Raw genomic sequence first — 19574 nt, 5'->3', positions numbered from 1 at the left:
AAAAAAAAGAACTTTATATACAAGAGCAGTTGAATATTGAGAAATCATCCCAGCCCAGATCAAGTCCATAAGTCTGATATTAGCCCATATGTCCAGTACCAATCTATAAAGTCCTCTTCAGATCTGTTGCACCTCCAAATAAGGTCATCAAGCTGCGACCTAATTGACAGGCTAGACTCGACCCTTCACAAGGTGACAAGGGATTATGGAATTGCCACACAGGTCTGTTCAGATCTTCCTTTCTCCTTGAATCTGTTTGGAGAGAGTGTCTCTCCAGTCGTTTGCCCATTTCCCCATAGTTATCCTGTCATTGTGTGACTGTGATGGTGTTGAGTTTTTCCTCCCAGTGATCAAAGCAGGGTTTTATTCCTGGATTTCACATGGTAAATTAGCATCTGTCACGGGTGCCTACCGGGTTGGGATGGGACACAGACGCCTGTGGCCTTGGTCGGGTGGGGATGGGGGGAGCTTGCTGGTCCGGCTGTGACCTTTTGACTGCGAGGGAGAAAGACGCTCATGTGTTGGTCACAAGTGGTTGGATTAATGCTGTCCCACTCATTACCTCCAGGTCTTCACGTCACATGGCCCCACAGTGATCATGCCCACCTGGTTCTGCTCCCGAGAGTGGTTTTCCCAAGTGGGCTGTTTCGATGAGGGTGGCAAGGTAAGTGCTACGAGAGGGCACCCCACTGTCCACCTCCATGACGTCCTCCTGCCCTGCCAAGCTGAGCTGGCAGGACCCGACCTAGGGAACCCCACCATTGTGTGTCAGGTGCAGGGGCCTCTGGGTGGCCTGTGGGAGGCTCCCTGGCCTCAGGTCCCAGCTGAAGAGCTATATGTGGGAAGTAGGGCCAGGCTCTGTCTGGGGTGATGGGAAGTGGGAGCAGCCTTTCCATCCAGGCCTGGCAGGGTCCGCACAAAGGTTGGGGTGACGTGGAGAAGCACTGACTGTCTGCTGACCCCTCTCTGCTCCCAGACCGTTGGAGTCTGAGTGCAAACTGCACCCAAGTCTTAGGGGTGGTCAGTCCAGTGGCCCTACTGTCACCCTTAAAGAGCCTTTGGAGAACGTGAGGTCTGCCCTTGATGGTGAGGGTCTCTTGGAGGGTCCTGTCCAGGCCTTTGCTGAGGCTGCACACAAGGACACTGGAACTCCCGCCCCCCACGGTTGCTCAGGCCACCAGGCTGCTGGTCAGGGAGAGCTCATGTTGCAGCAGTTCTCGGGAACCACAGCTGGATGACCCGCAGCTGGCGGTGGGGCAGCAACAGCAGACAGAAACAGCTTGTTGGCACTGCCCCTCCACCCCCCACGTGGTGCCCCCACAGCGCCTGCCCCACCCCAGCTACACCTGGGCTCCTGGAGCCCTGTGGCCATGGCTGGTGTGCCTCAGTGTCCCTCCTAGACAGGGACCATTTGGACCCACAGCACGAGGCCTGCCCCTCTGGACCTCAGGCCTCCCTCAGCCCCCCACCAGCTCCACCCTCCTGGACACCTACTGCATCCAGCCCCTAGGGGCTGACCCTGGGAACTTGCCATACAGGACGGGCACTTCCTGATACCCCTGCCCTGGGCACGTGTGTGCAGACATGGGCCTCACGTTTGCAGCGATGATTGCAGTCACAATCACAGGTCTGCTGCCTACCTCTGCCCTATGGTGTCCCCAGGGTTGGCCAGGAAGCCAGGCCCAGGAGGAGGAGGCAGGGGGGAGGGGTAGTTATCAGCAGGAGCAGAGCAGCATCACAGTGCCTCATGGCCTTGCTGGCCGCAGGCTGATGGGTGCGTAGGCCCTCTGTGTGGACACAGTGTTCTAGGGCCACTGACACACCCCTGCCTGTCCGTCTGTCCTGCACAGAGTGGGGACATGGCCACTGCGAGGCTACCTTGTGTGTCACCCGAATTACTTAGGGTCCAGAGACCCCACCTTTCCTCCTCTCTCCGTCAGGGCAGGGCAGCTTCCATCTGGCCGCCTTTCCTGTCACCTATGGGACGGCAGGAACAGGTGGTGCTCAAGAGGCAGCTGGGAACCAGGGACCCCCACCCCCAGAAGTGTCCTCCCCTCCGAGAGACCCCATGGGCTGTACCTGTCACCTCTGCTCATTCCTCTGTGACAGTTGTGTGTGCCTGGGCCCCGGCCCGAGTCTGAAATGTGCCCCAGGAGGACAGTGTGCCCTGTACCGAGCACAGGGTCCGTGACTGACAGTGAGAGAGCCCTCGGCGAGATGCCTGGGCACCGGTACCCCTGACGTAGTCCGTGAGGACGATGGCGCAGGGCCCAGAAGGCTGTGGGGCAAAAGTCGAAGTGCTGCCTCGTTGATTCAGAACAGGGCGCCCGCAGGATGGGTGATGGCCCCACCTCCCTGAAGGGGTCTTGGCCGGAATGAACAGCTGGGAGAAAACTACTCATGGTCACCGGTCGGGGTGGTTTCGGACTCTGCCACGCCACCCCCGTCCCCGCCATAGATCAAAACCCCACCCGGCCCTGCACCAGCCTCACAGTTGTTCTTCCGTGTGAGCCGTGGCTGCAGCCCCCGTGTCCACCCATCTTGTCGAGGGCCTTCCTCTTCTCCCTGCCCTCCGCTTTGCCGGGGACAGCTCTCTCCTAGAACGTGTACCAAGCACGTGAGAGGAAGCCTTGAACCACCCCCACCTCCGAGAGCACTGCCGGTACTCAGAGGGACAGCGAGTTCTCAGAAGGAGGGAAAACCACCAGCAGAGCAAAAACTCACGGGCACGCGCTTTCCTGGCTCTCGCATCAGGGCCTGGCTGGGGCTGGGAGAGAGGAGGGCACACGCGCAGTTTGGAGGCCACGGTCACCTCCTCCTGCTCCCAGCCCCAGTGCACATTTGTTGTCCGTCACTCTTGGAGCTGTTCTGGTTGGGGCTGTGCTTCCTGTGGAGCGTTCATGTGCACCTCCAGAAGGCTCGTGATGCGCACCTTGGGTGCCTGGTAGCTGTTGGTGTATCTTACTTTATGAACAATTTGGGTGTTTTGTCCATTTTTAAGTGGGCTTTCTTTCTATTGTTGGCACCTTCTCAGAGTTGCTTTGTGAGCATCGTGGCCTCTGTTCCTGGATTTTCACCAAACTTCTGTCACTCTGCTTGCCCCAGATCTTGCCCTGTGCACTTCACAGCAGCAGAATTGTTGCTCTCGCTCTCTGGCTTCTTTCTCCCTCCATCCCCAGTCCCACCCTCACCCCATGCTTCCCATGCCGTCAGACTCCAGGTCTGGTCTTGTGTGTCATGCACAGAGCTTGTGGTTGCCAGGAAGGAGGGTTGGCTGTTGGGCAGAGTCCATCCCTGCTCCTGTCCAGTGCATGGACTGCAGGGAGTTCTCACAGCCTGTCTACAGCCTGGTACCCGAAGCAGAGTTAACTCTGTTTTCTGACCCCTTGTGAAGCTCACAAACTGGAACTGCTGCCTGCTCTTCAGTTCTTAACAAAGGTGGAGTGGCACTTGTGGGAAATTCCAAGCTCTTGTCATTTGCACTGTTGAACAAGGGACACCATAGGAAGAGTAACTTGACCTAAACACAGTACAACACAAACAACGTTCACCAAAGCCAGCGTGCACATCCTGGCTAGTGAGCTTGACATTGAGACAGCCTGATGTCCTACGGGCATGTGGAGAATGGTCTGTGTGGCATATGTTCTATAGTTCAAAACCCAGCGCTGACGGGGGACACCGGGGCCAGTTTTTCAAATCAGTAAGTCCAACGTACCCAGGCAGGGCTAACGTTTGAGCCCCAACGTGTGTGTTGGCCAGTGTTACGGAGCTAAGTAAAACGAGACCTGTCATACTCATGTCTCCACCTGACATGGTGGGGGATGTCTGTTGGTCTGATCAGGGGTGTTCGCTCACTCTCTGAGGGGGCTTCAGAGTTCACGATTTTTCCAGATCTTGGGAAGCTCTCTGGTACAGTGAGGCTCAGTCCACCCTGGACCTGGTCTTCATCGGGATGGTTTTCTGAGCTGGTTGGTGGGCCCTCCATGCGTAGAAGCCTCTGCTTCATCTCAGGACGGTTTCGTCTGCTTGTGGACATTAGCCCTGCTTCGTCCTTTTGGTGTTGGAAACTCCTGCTACACGGTCAGAGTTCCCTGGATGGTCCTGCATTTCCAAAACTTGCGGATGTGTGTGCGCAACTCTGTAGTATCGTAACCACTGAACTGGGTGGTTATTGAATCCTGTGTCGGTCACTCAAAGTATTTTCAATAACTTTCTGATCCGTTTTACTTACCTCTTCATTTTCTTATTTTCCTAAATTGCTTCCATTTATAAACTTTATTCAAAGCTACTTTCCCATGACGACCTTGTAATTTAGAATCTATTTCACATATAATTATCTTTTTCTTCAGTTTCTTTTCTTGAGTTCAGCCAGCCTCTCTTTTCTTAGCACCTTTGTGAAAGTAGGATTTACATATGCAGTTCACCCACTCAATGGGCAATCCTATGGATTTTAGTAAATTACAGGGTTGGTTGTACAGCCAGCACTAGTTTCATATTTGAGCCTTTCTGCCACCGACAAAAGAGGACCCGCACCCATTAGTAGCCACAGCCCTACCTGCCCACCCACCCACCTTCTGTCTTTTTCTTATCATGAACTTTTGATAATTTATAAATTATTTTTTCCATGCCTTGCACCAACCACTGACTCCTGGGGGAGGGAGTTTTAATATAGATAATTGTGATTGGTTCTCCCTCTCTCGCCCCACCTTCCCCTTCCCCTCCTGGTAATCGCTACTCTTATTATTGGTCCTGAGGGGTTTACCTGTCCTGGATTCCCTGTGTTTTCGAGGTCTTATCTGTACCCGTGTACATGCTCTGGTCTAGCCAGATTTGTAAGGCAAAATTGGGGTCATGATAGTGGGGGCGGGGCATTAAAGAAGTAGAGGAAAGTTGTATGTTCAATCGGTGCTATACTGTACCCTGACTTGCTCGTCTCTTGTGACCCTTCTGTTAGGGGATATCCAATTGTCTACAGATGGGCTTTGGGTCCCACTCTGCACTCCCCCTCATTCACATTGATATGATTGTTTGTTCTGGGTCTTTGATGCCTGATCTCATCAACACCTTATATTTCATTCTTTTTTAATCTAGCTCCTTTGGGGCTGTGGAGAGGGGCCCAGTTTTGTCCTGTTTCTGGCTGTCCCCCGGAGGTGCTTGTGAAGGCGCCTCACTGCGGGCTCCTGCCTCGAGCTGGTTTTGTTTGTGGTCAGGTGCGAGATGGCCAGCTCTCGAGCTCCCCCTGGGGGCAAAGTACAGCAAAGGCTTTTGGGGAGGATGGAGGGATGGGGTGGGAGTGTCTGGGTTCTCCTTGTTTCCTGTCTCACAGCCCCGCCCCCTCTGCCTCGCTGTGGCTGCTGGCCCTGGGGACAGCCTGGCAGGAGACAGGTGGGGAGAGTCCACAAGGAACCGGCACCCTTGGGAGAACAGAGGTCCCACCTGGAATCCTCTTTTGATGAAACACCTCTTTTTTTTGGACCAAAAATAAGGAAAGCCTCAAGGGTGAGTGAGCTTGTGAGAACTTGTCTCTGGTCACCTTGCAGTGAACTCTCTTGAGGTGGCAGGCAGCTGGGAAAAGCAGACCGTGAGGGCGAGAAAAGAACAGGAAACTCACAAGCCCACCCCCACCCGCGGCCTATGGGCCCCGTGGCCGGTCAGGGCGCTTGTCCGCCTAGGGTGTTGCTGCTGGGGCTGGGCCACCGTGAGCCTGGGCTGCAGCTCACGGCGGGGGGGGGCTGGCAGAGCAGGAAGGCTGGCCAGGCAAGGAAGCCAGCGCTGCCGTGAGGCCCGGCGACATGGTGATCCCCAGCTCCCCACCCCCAGCCTGGGGTTGCCAGACTCACCTTTCCAAGGGCATCAGGACACCTCGGTGACCTGCCCTGCCCTGTGCCTGACTCTTCATCCTCCAGCCCCTCAACCAAGCTCAAATCCCACATTTCCTCTCATCTGGACGCCGGTGAACACCTCCCCGGGCTAGCTGTTGCCGGCCTGGGGCTCCTGGTCCAGCTGGACTTCCTGGAGGGGCAGGGGCAGCCCCACATGACACTGCTGCCTGCACGTGTGCAGTGTAGCCCCACCATGGGCGGTGGCGGTCACGCGGCTGGCCCTGACTTCTGGACCTGCCTTTGGGTGGCTGTGTGTCCCTTAGCAGCCTTGGGGCAGGTCCTGGTGGCCACCTCTCTCAGAAGTTGACTAGGAAGTTCATCTTTGGGGTGTTGGGGAGACATGGCAACTCAGAGAAAAGACCCCCAGGACCAGGGTCCCCAAGCCTCACGTTAGTCTTGGGAGTCCTGAGGAGCACAGGTGTGACCCAAGGGACCACGCCCCTTGCCACCCCTGCCCCGGGGCCTGCAGCTCAGCCTGTGCACTCCCCCGCAGGGCGTCCCCGAGGACCTGCTGTTCTTCCAGGAGCACCTGCGCCGCGGCGGCCACGTTCTCCGCGTGGAGCAGAGCCTCCTTGTCTACCGCTGCCACCCGCAGGCTGCCTCACGGTCCGTCCTCGAGTGAGTGGGGCTCCCGGGGGGCAGGGGCCCCACAGTGAAGGCACAATCTGGTGAAAGCAGGCCAGGCACGATGGGCTGGGATTTCTCCACAAACCTTTGGAAGCCTCCACATGTCTAAAGAGAAGCTTCACTAAGGAACATTCGGAAGGGTCAATGCACACATGAACCCTGGTCCTCGTCACCTGCCCTCTAAGTGTGGCCCCAAGAACACGCCATGGTCTCAGGGGTGCCAAAGCGGGCTGCGGCCGGGGCCGCTGCCTGCAGGTCTCCTCTGGAAACACCGGCACGCAGTCCCAGGTCTTAGAGCTTCCTGAAGAAGGGCCTGCTGGACCAGCCTCAGGGGCATGACATCGGCAAGTGAGCAAATACTGATGGTACCAGGAGCGCAGCCTCCGGACACGTGTGCCGGCATGGTGACGAGCAGGGCAGGATCCATGTGTCAGAGACCCTGGACGCAGGCAAGCCCTGGGGACTCAGGCTTGTGCGTTTGTCACAGCTGCTGACCTGACACGGCACATTGGCCAGTCCCCTCCCTCAGGGAGGCCCTGACAGCAGCTCCCACCACCTGGCTGACAGCGGCTCTGCCCACCAGAGGCAGCTCTTGGAGGAGGAGGTCCCCACCCCCACCCAGTAAGACAAGCAGGGGACTCTGGGTGTTCCTGCAGCTGTTGGGGCCTCTCAGAAGCGTGTAAGTGCTGGGACTCTCAGTACCGCCCCACAGCCGTCCACCGGGGGCTCCCCTCTGGTTGTGCACAGGACACATGTGTGATCCCCAGGAGGCAGCCACGCAGCCGACAGCATCCTTTGTCCAGGATTGTTTTCACCATGAGGCGGGCCACCCACAGCTCGAGTGGTGATGTCATGTCAGTTTCTGCCTCGGATCAAGCCGGAGCTGAGTGGAGACCTCACAGGGACGGGCCCTCGCTGACGGCAGCCTTCCCAAGCCAGGAATTCCCCAGCCACCTGACCACGGCCTGGTGGAGAGCTGACTAGACTTTGCCCTTTCTTTCTATAAGCATGCCAAATATCATGGGAACGATGTTTTTCATAAGTGGCACATCCCCTGAGCTGTGGGGCTGCTCGAGACCCATGCCCACTGAGCATCCACGTCTGTGCCCAGGATGCCCTCCTCCCATCACAACCTCAGTCTGCTTCCAGCCTGAAGCCCTGCTTGCCTGCTGCTGTAAGACGAGGTGCGGGGCCCTGCCCAGCCTTCGTGTGGCACCCTGCTCATGGACAGACCTGGCTGGACTCAGCACCACATGTGACCAGCTGCCCTTCCAGGGGTGGGGGATAGCAAGGAGGGGGGTGAGCCCACCACTGCAGACTCTCCAGGTGGAAACCATGCCAGTGTCTGTGGGCCCCCCTGGTCTCCCAGTGAGGCTTGGGGTGGACAGTGCCAACAGGTCTTCCTCCTAAGAGAGACTCTGTGGGATGCTCAGAACACACGTGGGGTCCAGAACAAGCAGTGAGATGCAGAGGGAGGGAAGCCAAGGTTGGATCCCAGGGCAGCCCCACCTTGCCAGCCAGGTGTGCGCTTCTCAGGCATGTGACCTACATGCTGGGTTCTGAGGAGGAGACTGAGCTGCCCTTGTCCAGTCTGCCTGCCTGACACACTGGTGAGCTGAATGGACCCTCCAGGCACCTTGGCTGCAGCCATCAGGCCTGGGCATCACTGAGGCAGGAAAGACAAAAACCTGGGGCCTCAGGGACTCGACAGAGAGTGGTATTACTGAGTGCCCATCCTTCCACCTGCTCGTCTGTCCATCTCCTGTCTGCCTGTGTTCATCCCTTAGCTGAATGTTCGTTCACACGTGTCTGCCCATGGGTTCACCTGTTTGCCTGTTCAGTTGTTTACCCAATCCCCGGGGGCCTGGCCAGGCCAACCTGGCTTATTGGGCTGGGGTCCCATCACACCCTTTCTGCCCCCAGAAGCACCATCTGGACCCTCCGAGTTCGCTTCCTGGAAGAGAGGGTGCTTCTGCACTGGACAACTTTCACCATCTGGAACGCAGGCAAGCAGGGCCGGCGGCTCTACCGTAGCCTGGACACTGCCAACCAGCAGAAGGTGGGCCCAGGCCTGCAGCCCCAACTAAGCTTGTTGACACCTGGAGGTGTGCCCTGTCCTTACTCAAATCACCTTCAGCCCCTGTGGCCGACCAGCTGTCCTCCCATACTGATGAGTGGTCCCTGTAGACTCGGGGGCTGTCATCACAGGGCCCGTTTGGAGCAGTTCTGCCCTGTCCGGGGGTGTAGGGAGGAGCTGGGGCTCAGCCTTGCGTGACCCTGGGCTGTGAGCATCCATCTGCCCTTCAGGTAACAGCGTTTTGTGACGTCGATGAACGCAAGATCCAAAAGGGCTTCTACTGCTATGAGGATTCCCAGGTATGCCTTCCCTGGGCGGTGGGGGGGATGGGGTATGTTCAGCGGCCCTCAGAGGTGGGGTGTGCTTATAGAACCTGCCTGGACCCACTCGGGGTCACTGTATAAGCAGCCATGGAGATGCTGTGCCCCAGGTTGTAGCTGGGGATCTCGTCTCCAGGCTGATAGACTTGGTTGGTGGCGGATGGGGAGGGGGCGCAGGGGGAAGTGCCTATTGGCATGGACCCCGAAGACCCACAAGGTGGCATGGGGGCCACATTTGCCATGTGAGTCTACCAGGCCACTCATCCCCGAGGCATTCACCACCCGAGGCCCCAGTGGAGGAAGGGGTGGGGGTGGCGGACTTCCAGTCTCTGCTGGTCCTCCGAGCTGAAGTCCTGCACCTCCCTTAGGACAGGCCCAAGCCCCGGGTTCCGATCCTGCACTTCCGGGCCGCCCAGCCACCCTTCGTCATCTGCGTGAAGCTGGTGAGTGTGGGCCCCACCCTGGGCAGGCTCGCCCGGCAGCCAAGCTGCTCCTCTTGACCATGCTCTTGACTAGTTGCCTGCCTTTCCTCGGTCAGCACAAAGAGGGCAGTCTGACCGCCAGGAGCCTGGGGAGCCCAAGTGTGCCCTCGACAGCTGTCCTGGGAGGAGTGGGCAGTATGGACCGCTCAGACCGGCCCCCAGCCTGCCCCCATGGCCAGTCTGCTCAGAGTGAGAACTAACGCAGGCCCAAGCTGACAAACTGAACAGCACAAGCCTGGGTTGGGGCTACGTGGACAGCTGCTGCTGTACTGCCCTGTGTAAGTTTGTGTGTGGCCCTGGCCTCGGACCTGCTGAGCCATGTGGTGGGTCACCGTGTGCCCTTGGAGGGCTGCCAGCCTCCGCTCCACAGCGGCTGCACCACCTCACCTCACCTCACCCCCACCAGCAGCAGACAGGGTTCCAGTCTCCTCCACCTCACCTGCACCTGTCATTTCCTAGAATGGCCACCCTCCTGGGCGTGAGGGGTCCTTGTGGCACCACCGGGCTCACCTGACAGTGAGCAGTTGCCTCAGAGGCTATGTGGCCACAGAGCTGAAGATCATTCCTGTCTGGGCCTTTACGACACGCCATGGACTCCTGGTCACCCACACAGCTACCTCCTGGGCCGAGGGAAAGGACAGCTTCCTGGGCAACACTCATTCAACCTGAGTGTATATGCACCCCTAGCCCATTGCCCGTCTTATCCTTTGTGTGAATGGCATCAAATGGCAGTGCCTAGCTTCTAGCACCCGTGAGTGCACCCTCGCCGTTGACTGGTTCCCTGCCCTTGGGGGAGTCCCCATTCTCCGTGGAGTTTCACATTACTGCCTGATGGTGGCAGCATTCAGTGTCTCCCTGTTAACACCATGAGTGACTGTACATGTGTGACATGGGTCCACACTTCTTGGGGGTGGGAGTACATGTGGCTGTGCTGGCTCACACACCCAAGGGCAGAGGTGGAAACTGGGCCCACTAATCTGGATGGGACTTGTTGCAAGCTTTGGGTGGAGTGCAGAAGTCTGGTTGATTTTTAACCTGAGTCCTAAGCCGCTCATCAGGTTCCTCATCAAACGAGCAGCTCACACTGCAACCTGTCAGACAGCCTTCCAGACCCTGAGGTCCCCTGGGGCCTCGGAATGGGGGGCAGAGCAGGGGAACCAGGGCCTGGAGGGCGGCCTGGCTGACCCTGACCCTGACCTGTGCCTTCCCAGGATCTCACAGGGGGTGCCTTTGAGGACAACCTGAGCTCACTGCACCTGCAGGAGGGACGGGACTTCTTCCACTTCAGCTGACAAGATGCCTAGCAGCCACTTCCAGGTGGGTGTGCAGCCAAAGAGAGGCGGCCATCAGTGTAGGTACAGGGACGAGGGCCCTAGAGCAGGCACACTCCCTGCTGCTCCCTGAACCAACCCCACGGGGCTGAGAGGCCAGGGCATGCCTTAGGAGCATCACACCCTCCAGCACATGTGCTTTTACCTGTGTGTTAACTGCATTGTGAATCGGCTGACAAACTGTCTGACAGAAATCCAGTTTTCTGTTTAACAGTTCACACACGTTTCACGTCACTAATCCCACAGCCTCCTGACCTTTCCTGTTTTCATTCCTCCTTTCTCACCCTGCCTGCCCTCTGAACTTTGCCCGTGGACAAGTGCTGTCCATTTGATCTTACATGGTTGGTTGGTCAGTCGAGGGTGTGTGTCCTTCCCCATTGTGACCCCCCGTTATGGTCTACTTGTTGGGGCCTGGAACTGAACCCACCTCTGAGGCTCAATTTCTAACCAAAGGGTGACTAAGGGCCAGTCTTGTGGGCTCCACCAATCTATCCAACCAGCATGCAGGATCTATTAAAACGGAATTATTCTGACTTAACTCATTACAATCCCCTCACTGTACCAATGCTTATTCCACTTCCTGTTTCCTAACCCACTGCACTTTGTCCTGGGGTAAATGCTGCCCTTCTGGTCTTAGATGGTTGATCATTCTAACACAAGGGTACGTTCTGTGACAGATCTGAATGGTGACCAAGGGCCATTCTTAAGAGACTGGAGGGATCCCCAAGACTTGCCTAACCAGTAAGCCTGGTCTCTTGTGATTTTGAGTTGTTCTACACTTTTCTCCCCCTCTCTCAAAGACCTTTATTTTCAGAGCAGTTGGTAATGGCAGCCAGGCACCATCTCATTCTTTGAATCTCAAGGCTTACATGGTCAATTCGTTCACTGGAATAACTGTTCCCTCTAGATATGAAGAGCCAGTATTTGCAGGGCTTTGAAAATACCAGTGGCAGCTCACCACATTAGGATGTAGAATATTGTCATGAACGATGCCAGTAGATCTGGTTTCCCCGGGGAGATTCTGGTCCCAGTTGTCTGTTTTCTCGTGGGCGTTAATGGGCTTTTTCAGTTCACAGGCTGTAACAAATAAGGTGCTGTCCCAGCCTAGTACACGTCTCTCTGTGGATGGACATGTTCCTATCAAACTTTATGAGACTATTATCAGTTTCAATGAAATGTGCTGTGGTGGCAGGTTTATTGGTTTCTTCTGGATTGTGACAGGAACTACAAGGGTGGGGAATGCCTGTCATCTTCCTGCTGAATTGAATCTTTATTATATAATATTTCCTGTAATGCTGTTTACCTGAGCCTACTGTGTTAAATAATAGGCAAAACCTATTCTTAACACTCTTCTAATTGGCCCCAAGCTCTTTCCTTAGGTTAGCATTTGTCTAGTGTGTCACTAGTCTTTGTTTGAGGTATGTCACTTACACTGTACAGTCCTGTCCTAGACCTGGAGAATTGGATTCATTTACATTTATTCTGTGCTTTGCTGCTTGTCTTGTTTTACTTCCTTTCTCCTTCGAGTTATGTTTCCTGTGCAGCACGCTTTGGTATGGCGCTCCCTTATCTGTACTGTATTCGCTATGGTGAAGCAGCTTGCCACACTTTCAGTTCAGTCACCAACTCTGCCTCTAATTTATATGTGCTTGTCTGTTGTTAAAACGTTACGTTTTCCAGAACACATCAACTTATTTTAAAGCCCCCTGTACTGCTTTTTTGTAGCAGAGGATCCTTGTCAGCTAAGGGGACATACCTCACCAGAGCGGCCCTGGATGCAGCCAGTCAGGGGATTCTGCGAATCATTTCATCTAAACTGGAAAACTAACCTTACTTCACGAGGGAGATTAAAGTTGAAAACACACAAATCTAATGCGAGTCTTTCTCATTTGAGAGTGAAGAGGCTGTCCCCACGAAGAGGGGGGCTGGGCACCAGAGTCGGAAATGGACAAAGGAGGGGCTGTTTGATACATGATTTTATGGGGACACATTCACGTTTCCAGTAAAGGCCAAGCGTCGGCATCAAGGAAGCCCATGAAGGGAATGGCCATCTGTGGTCACCGAGGCACAGGCGTCCTTCCTTCCTCGGGAGCACGGCATCAAACGCGAGTCGCTCAAGGACTCCAGCCCTGGGATTCGGCTTCAGCAGGGGCTAGGCTGCAGAAGACACAGAGTCATAACCGTTGTACCCTGTCTGGGGGTGCTGGGGACCTCCACACTTTCTGTCACCTGTGGCAAGGGCTAAAAGCACATTCCGAGCACCCAGTTGCTGACATCCTGGCCACTGAGACTGTGTGGCCAGTCTTGACATGCTGCTTCAGGGGCCAGGCTGGGGAGAGTGTTCGCCCCAATGAACTTTCCACTCAAAAGCAATGAGGAGACTCCTGGTTTCCAGTCTGGCACGGAAAGAGCTTGGAAATCACCACTCCCATCCTCATGATAAAATTGAAAATTGACTTTTCTTAGGTCTAACAAAAACTGAAGTCACAAGGTAAGTCTTTACCCTGAAACTGGGAAGACCAGCAGGCTGGTCGAGAGGAGAAGGTGTTGCGTCTGGGCCCAATACCCGCTAGGAGTGTGTGTTGCGAGGAGTGACTATGGACCACGCCACGTTGGGAAAGGGGCCTATTTTCTTGAGGTCCACGTCCAGGAGCCCCACCAAGTCCTTCCTCACTGTGAAGGTGGAGGAAAAGTCAACTCGTGCTTCCAGCAGGAGGTGGGAAAGTACCGTTCTACACAATAGGCTCTAGAAGTTTCCACCGACACCGTAACCAACCTGAGGGGGAAAGCCCAGCTTTGGCCTTCCTACTTCACCTTAGAAATGGGGTAGAAAGCCAAGAGGCACTTTCGAAGGTCACAACTCAAGAAGGACAAGCTCACGCAAAGACTGGGACGCGGGAAGGGGAAACCCCCTATGACCCTATAGTACAGCTCCACAGGGCTTCCCAGGTTACAGCTCAAAGAACCTCGACTTCCTTCACCTGACACCACACAACCCTTGGACATTAGGCATGAGAAAGAACAGAAATGAAAGAGGCCTTTGAAGGGCTCTCATAAGCAAACTGGAATGAGGAAAGATTCGGTGAGCTTTAAGATATATCAGTAGGAACTTCCCCAAACTAAAAAGCAAAAGGAACAAAGATTGGGGGGCGGATGAATTTAACAAAATACCCAAGAACCGCAAGTCTTTTATAAAAGGTGTAACGTGTGACGGGAATGCTAGAAGGGCAAGAAAGAAAAGAAGGAATAGAATGAAGTAATAATGGTTATAGAACTTTTTTGTTAGGTGTCAAACCATAGATCTGGGAAGCTCAGAAAAGACTAAAGATCTTAAAAAAATAGTAATTTAAAAATCTATAGAAGGCATAACATATTCAAATTGTTGATAGGCAGAGACTTATAGGTGAGTGGGTCTTTTTTCTAACAAAATCATTCTCTAAAAGTAAAAGAGAAATAAAGACCTTTGCAAACAAAAACTGGGACTTGTCTTCACTAGAACAGCACTGCAAGGAGCAGACATTTTTAGGAGAGCAAGAAATGTGGACCTACATGAAGGAAGAGTGCCCAAAAGAGAGGTAAACTCATTTTTGTATTAACTGATCTAAAAGGTGACAGTTTTTAAATGACAACAACATATTCTTAAGGAGCAGTGAGATGTATGACAGCAACATTCTACAAGTGCTGGGAGGGAGGGATTTGAACTGCTCTCTTACAAGGTACCGAGAGTGTATTTAGAGTCTACTTGCACATTTTTCTAAAAAGAAGTATCCTGGGTATGTTACAGAAGAGGTAACAGAATCATCCTAAAGGTCCAATGAAATCGAGAGCGCGAAACAAGGGTGACAGGTGAAAGCACCACCAAAGTGTCGGGGACTCTGGTGGTGCCGGTGGCACTGAGACACCACGGTAGAGCGTTTACCCATCAACAGAAAGCAGCGGTAGCTGTACTAATTTCAGACAAAACCCATTTTCAAGTAGGAGAATTCTCAAGGATAGAAATAGGCTGATGCTAATGAAAAATGGATCAGCTAACCCCCAAGGAAGTCGCAATCCTGAAGATAAACGCTGAACAGCAGCCTGTCAAAATGTGTGTGACATCTCTGACGGAGGTGCCGAGCGAGCTGGACAGACCCACGGCCCTCTCTCAGTGAGTGACAGGGCCAGCAGGCAGAAAATCAGTATGAGTGTAATTGAACTCAACAGCACCGTCAATCAACTGGATCTAGTTGACATTTGTAGAGCACTTCACCCAACAGCAGAAGCCACAACCTTCTCAAACTCACATGGAATATTCACCAAACTGGACCACATCCTGCACCATTCAAGTGTACCTTTAATAAAAACCACACAAAGTATCTTCTCAAACCACAATGCACTTGAACTAGAAACCAACTAAAAGGACCACAGCTGGAAAACCCCAAAATAACTTCTAATTATCAAATGTTTTTGCTAAGTTGTACTTCACTTTTAGTTCAAATTATCAAAATTAGTGGGCGACATAGCAAAAGCGGTGTTTAGAGAGTAACGTATAACAGCAGTGGGTGTGTATGCTGGAAAAAAAATGTAACATCCAGCCGAGCTTCCACCTTATCAGGAAAAAACCAAAACACCTCCTTGGCGTGGTGTCGATGACGAATCATAGCAACCCTACAGGGCAGGGTAAAACTGACCCTGTGGGCTTCCCAGTCCCAGAATTCCTTTACAGGAGACGCAACAAAGCCTTGTCTTTCTCTCGAGGAACAGCTGATGGTTTGGTTTTGAACTGCTGACCTTGCAGTTAGCAGCCTGATATGTAGCTTTCATCTTAGGTAACTTGAAAATGAAAATCAGTATACACTTGAAGCACACAGCAGAAAATAATTAGAAACAGCGCAGACACAGTTAAATTTGGAAACACAACAAATTGATTCACCTCTAGCCAGGCTAACCAAGTAAGAAGACACAAATTACTAACATTAAAAATGAAAGCTGCTATCAAAACAACTGTAGGCCCACAAATTTGATAAATGTGATGAACTAATTCCTAGAAAGACACGCAGATAGGAAGAAATAATCAGAATAGACCGACATGTCTGAAAAATTGGATCAATAATTGACAACCATCAAAACAGGAAGCGCCATACTCAGATGGTTTCACGGATGAATTTTCTCATGTTCAGGAAAAGTCTACATGGTAATTTAGATTTCTAAGCACTCTTCACAATGTGTTAACATTCTCATCCTGGTGGTCCTCACCGATGAATCCAACTAAGCATTTAAATAAGAACTGAAAGTAATCTTTCTCAAACTCTTAGGAAAATAGGGGAGTCGAGGGGAGGGGGGCATTCCCTATGTCTTTATGAGGCCAGCATTACCCTAATACCAAAACCACAGACACAGGTATCAACAGCCTTTGACAAAATATTAACAAATCAAATGCAACAATGTATAAAAAGTATTGCACACCATGACCAAGTAGAATGGCTATTCCAGAACTGGCTCAACATTTTTTAAAGTACCATATATACTCAAGTATAAGCTGAGTTTTTCCAGCACATTTTTTGTTGTTGTTTTGGTGCAAAAACCTGAGATCCAGCACATTTTTAATGCCATTTTTGTGGTAAAATTAGATCCCTCGGGTGATATTTGGGTCAGCTTATACTCGTATATAGTAATTCATCATATCACAAGCTAAAGAAGAAACATCTTACTAATAGATGCCGAAGAAGTATGATACAATCCAACATTCGGTTATGTTAAAATATCTCAGCTAACTGGGGAACAGAAGAACTCCCTCAAATTGATAGAGAACATCCACAAACATCGAACTCAGTGGTGAGAAACTGGAGACTTGGGAAACAAGACAAGAGCGTCCCTCATCACATTTTTCAAGGCCATACTCAAAGTCTCAGATGATCCATTGAAAGGTAGAACTAAACGATGTATTTGCAAGTTCCAAAGAATCAACACCTCCGAGAACTAATGAGCAATTATAGTCAGGTTGCAGGATTCAAGGTTTGTATGCAAAAAATTGTTTTTATCTACTAGCAGTGAACTGGAATTTGAAAGTAATTTTTGGTGCTAATGGAAATAGTATTGTATTTAAGGAATTAGGCATAAATCTAAAATTGAAGAAAACTGTTAAGACTGGCAGATGATCTGACTAAATGGAGAGAGAAACCATGTTCATGAATTCAAAGACTAACATTAGGGTGTCAGTTCTTCTCAACTTGACTTACAGACTCAACAAAATCCCAGAAAGTAATTCTGTGAGTATCATCAAATTGATTTTAAAGCTGAAAGGCAAAAAACCCAGAATAGCCCATCCACCACTGAGGAACAAAGTTAGAAGACTGATAAAGACGTACTACAAAGTTACAGGGGTCAAGAGAGTGTGGCATTATCAAAGGAACAGAAAGATCAGTGGAGACGAACAGAGAGCCAAGAATTTTTTTTAAACGGTGCTGGAACAACTAGATGTACACATGTAAAAATAAAAATGAATCTAGACACAAGACACGGTATAAATCTTTGAAAAATATTAGCCCAAAATGGATCAATAGATCTAAGTCTAAGATGCAAAACTATGCAACTTCTATTGTAATTAGATACTTCAACACCCTTCTATGGACACAATTGACAGGTCCATCCAGCAGATAGGCACTAACAACCTCCACCCCATACCCTGTAGCGAGCAAAACCACAGATGAGTTTATCAATCTACATGGGCGGGGGCAGGTTTCCAGTAAGAAACAGGCAAAGATTTCTTTATAACTCATCACTCACTGCTGTCTAATCAAATCCGGCTCCTAGTGACCCTATAGGACAGAGTAGAACTGTTGTTGCAAGAGCAGACAGCCTCATCTCCCTTCCACGGAGCAGCTGGTCAGTTCAAATTGCTGACCTTACAGTTAGCAGCCCAACCTGTAATCCACTGCACCACCAGGGTTCCTTCCTAACCAGACTCAAGTAATAAAAAGGAAAAGACAGATCAATTAGAGACTCTGTTCATCCAAGTTTCCCTGAAAAGAATGACAAGGTACCAACCTTGGAGCAGGAGAGGGTCCTACGTGAGCCCTGCTCTGCAAAAAGAACCTTGTAAGTCAAGTGTCAAGAGCTGGGCAGCACGAGGAAGACACACTAAGTCTGAGCAGCACTTAAAGCAAAAGAGCATCAAAGCAGCCAAGAAGCCTGTGAAAGTATCATCCAGGAAAGGGCGCAGACCCACCAGCAACAGCAAAGGCAAAAGGGCCACCCCACGGCAGAGAGGAAGTAGTCCCTACACCGTGTGCCGTGGGCAAGAAATAGGCTAGACATCTGTGATGGCGATGACAGTCTTGGGACCCAGGCTGGCCTTGTGAGCTAGCAGGACACAGGCGCCCTGTGGGGCTCAAGACGCTGGGCTTCAGACCGTGACCTATGGAGTCAGGTGTCTGGCTCATGTGCTTTAAAGCCAATGGATGGCAATCTGTGAGACAGCCAGACATCTGCCTGTCACTGGGAGCTTTTCCAGGACACTGTGCAGTTACCTTGGAAACCAGTTGGGGTCTGGGCACCTGCAGGAGGTCACACAGGCGATTCCGCTGCTCCCTTACCAGTGGCAGCTCCAAGTCCCTGGAGGGAGAGAGAAGGCGTCATTCACCACAAAGCAGAGTAGAAGCTCAGTGTGTTGGTCACTAACTTCCTAAGGATTTCAGTAAGCTTCTCTTCTAACGCAGAGGAGGAAACACGGAGGGGGGCGTGTGGGTCCTGGGTCTAGGATGTTCCTTGCCATGAAAATAACTACCCCCAAATAAGGAGACACACAGGAGAGAGACAACAGGAGATGACCACACCGCGGGAACAGGTACAGGGCACGGTGAGGTGGGCCCACAGATGCTCGCCACACAGGAAGAGAGCAGCTCAGGAGCGAGAATACGGGAAGCAGAAAACAAACCACCACAGTGTGCTCTACGCAGAACAGGAAACAACTGGTAATATGAGAGGTACCCCCCAAAAAACGGGTTTTTTTTCAAAGCTATGTATTTAAAAAAATTTTAAGAACCTTATCACCTTCAAAGTACTCTCCATTACACTTAATACATTCATCAAATCTGTGTAGTCTTGGAAACCTATTTCAAACACATCTGTTTGGATGGCTGACGACACCTCCCTCGTTTTCTTCTTCACCTCTTTGACACGATCACATCACTGTCCTTTCGTGTCCCTCTTCTTTTGCAGGAACAAAAAGAAGTCGCAGAGAGTGAGGTCAAGTGAGTAAGGTATATGGGGCAAGAGAGGCATGCGTTTTTTGCCCAAAACTGGCCCACAGAGATGGTTGCTTCAGCAGCTAACCGCATTGTCATGGTGGCAAAACCAGTCCCCCTGTCTGCCACAAGTCAGGCCTTTTTTGTCACACACTCAGAACAAAAAGCTTGATTAACAGTCTGACCTGGTGGAACGAACTCCAAATGCACTATCCCCCCTCATACCAAAAAAACAAATGAGTACAGCCTTGACCTTTGATTTCACCTGACAAGCCTTTTTTGGGGCGGGGGGACGATGTTGTCTTCCACTGGTTGGGGCCTTATACATACCGCCAATGTCTTGTCGTCGTCGGTGATGACCTTGGAAAAAGGGGGTCAATCGGATCTGTTCTTTCAAAGCACAGCATGTGTCCAGTCGACGCTCTTTTCCTGGTCAGTCAGAGCCCAAGGCCTCAATTTCACAGCGACCCTTCTCATTCCCAGACCTTCTGTTAAAATTCACTGAACTGAATAACGTCCCCATCTCCTCGACGGTGTGTCGTCGGTCTTCAAGCACAAGTGCACACACTTGACGTTTTTGTCCATTCGGTTAAGATACGGACATCCAGAATGAGGTTTGTCATCAATGGA

The 19574-nt window shown here is 52.0% G+C and overlaps 2 protein-coding genes across 4 annotated transcripts in view; one reads left to right on the top strand and one right to left on the bottom strand.

Moving 5' to 3' along the window:
* Nucleotides 1-12592, top strand: part of B3GNTL1 (UDP-GlcNAc:betaGal beta-1,3-N-acetylglucosaminyltransferase like 1) — a 94376-nt gene extending 81784 nt beyond the window's left edge. For all 3 annotated transcript variants that reach the window (XM_004709203.2, XM_045299573.1, XM_045299574.1), the window contains 7 exons: nucleotides 569-664; nucleotides 6376-6500; nucleotides 8433-8568; nucleotides 8817-8885; nucleotides 9275-9349; nucleotides 10600-10705; nucleotides 12445-12592. In XM_004709203.2, coding sequence (XP_004709260.2) covers nucleotides 569-664; nucleotides 6376-6500; nucleotides 8433-8568; nucleotides 8817-8885; nucleotides 9275-9349; nucleotides 10600-10680 — 582 coding nt within the window. In that variant the 3' untranslated portion in view covers nucleotides 10681-10705; nucleotides 12445-12592. The remainder of the gene's footprint in view (nucleotides 1-568; nucleotides 665-6375; nucleotides 6501-8432; nucleotides 8569-8816; nucleotides 8886-9274; nucleotides 9350-10599; nucleotides 10706-12444) is intronic.
* An 85-nt stretch (nucleotides 12593-12677) lies between these two features.
* Nucleotides 12678-19574, bottom strand: part of TBCD (tubulin folding cofactor D) — a 143289-nt gene continuing 136392 nt past the window's right edge. The window contains exons 39-40 of the mRNA XM_045299572.1: nucleotides 18228-18312; nucleotides 12678-12876 (exon numbers count right to left, since the gene is read on the bottom strand). Coding sequence (XP_045155507.1) covers nucleotides 12862-12876; nucleotides 18228-18312 — 100 coding nt within the window. The 3' untranslated portion in view covers nucleotides 12678-12861. The remainder of the gene's footprint in view (nucleotides 12877-18227; nucleotides 18313-19574) is intronic.

This window comes from Echinops telfairi, unplaced genomic scaffold, assembly GCF_000313985.2.
Source record: "Echinops telfairi isolate 266 unplaced genomic scaffold, ASM31398v2 ScPeMD7_7458;HRSCAF=8496, whole genome shotgun sequence".
NCBI classification, from domain to species: domain Eukaryota; kingdom Metazoa; phylum Chordata; class Mammalia; order Afrosoricida; family Tenrecidae; genus Echinops; species Echinops telfairi.
This window is presented reverse-complemented; position numbering and strand designations above follow the sequence as displayed.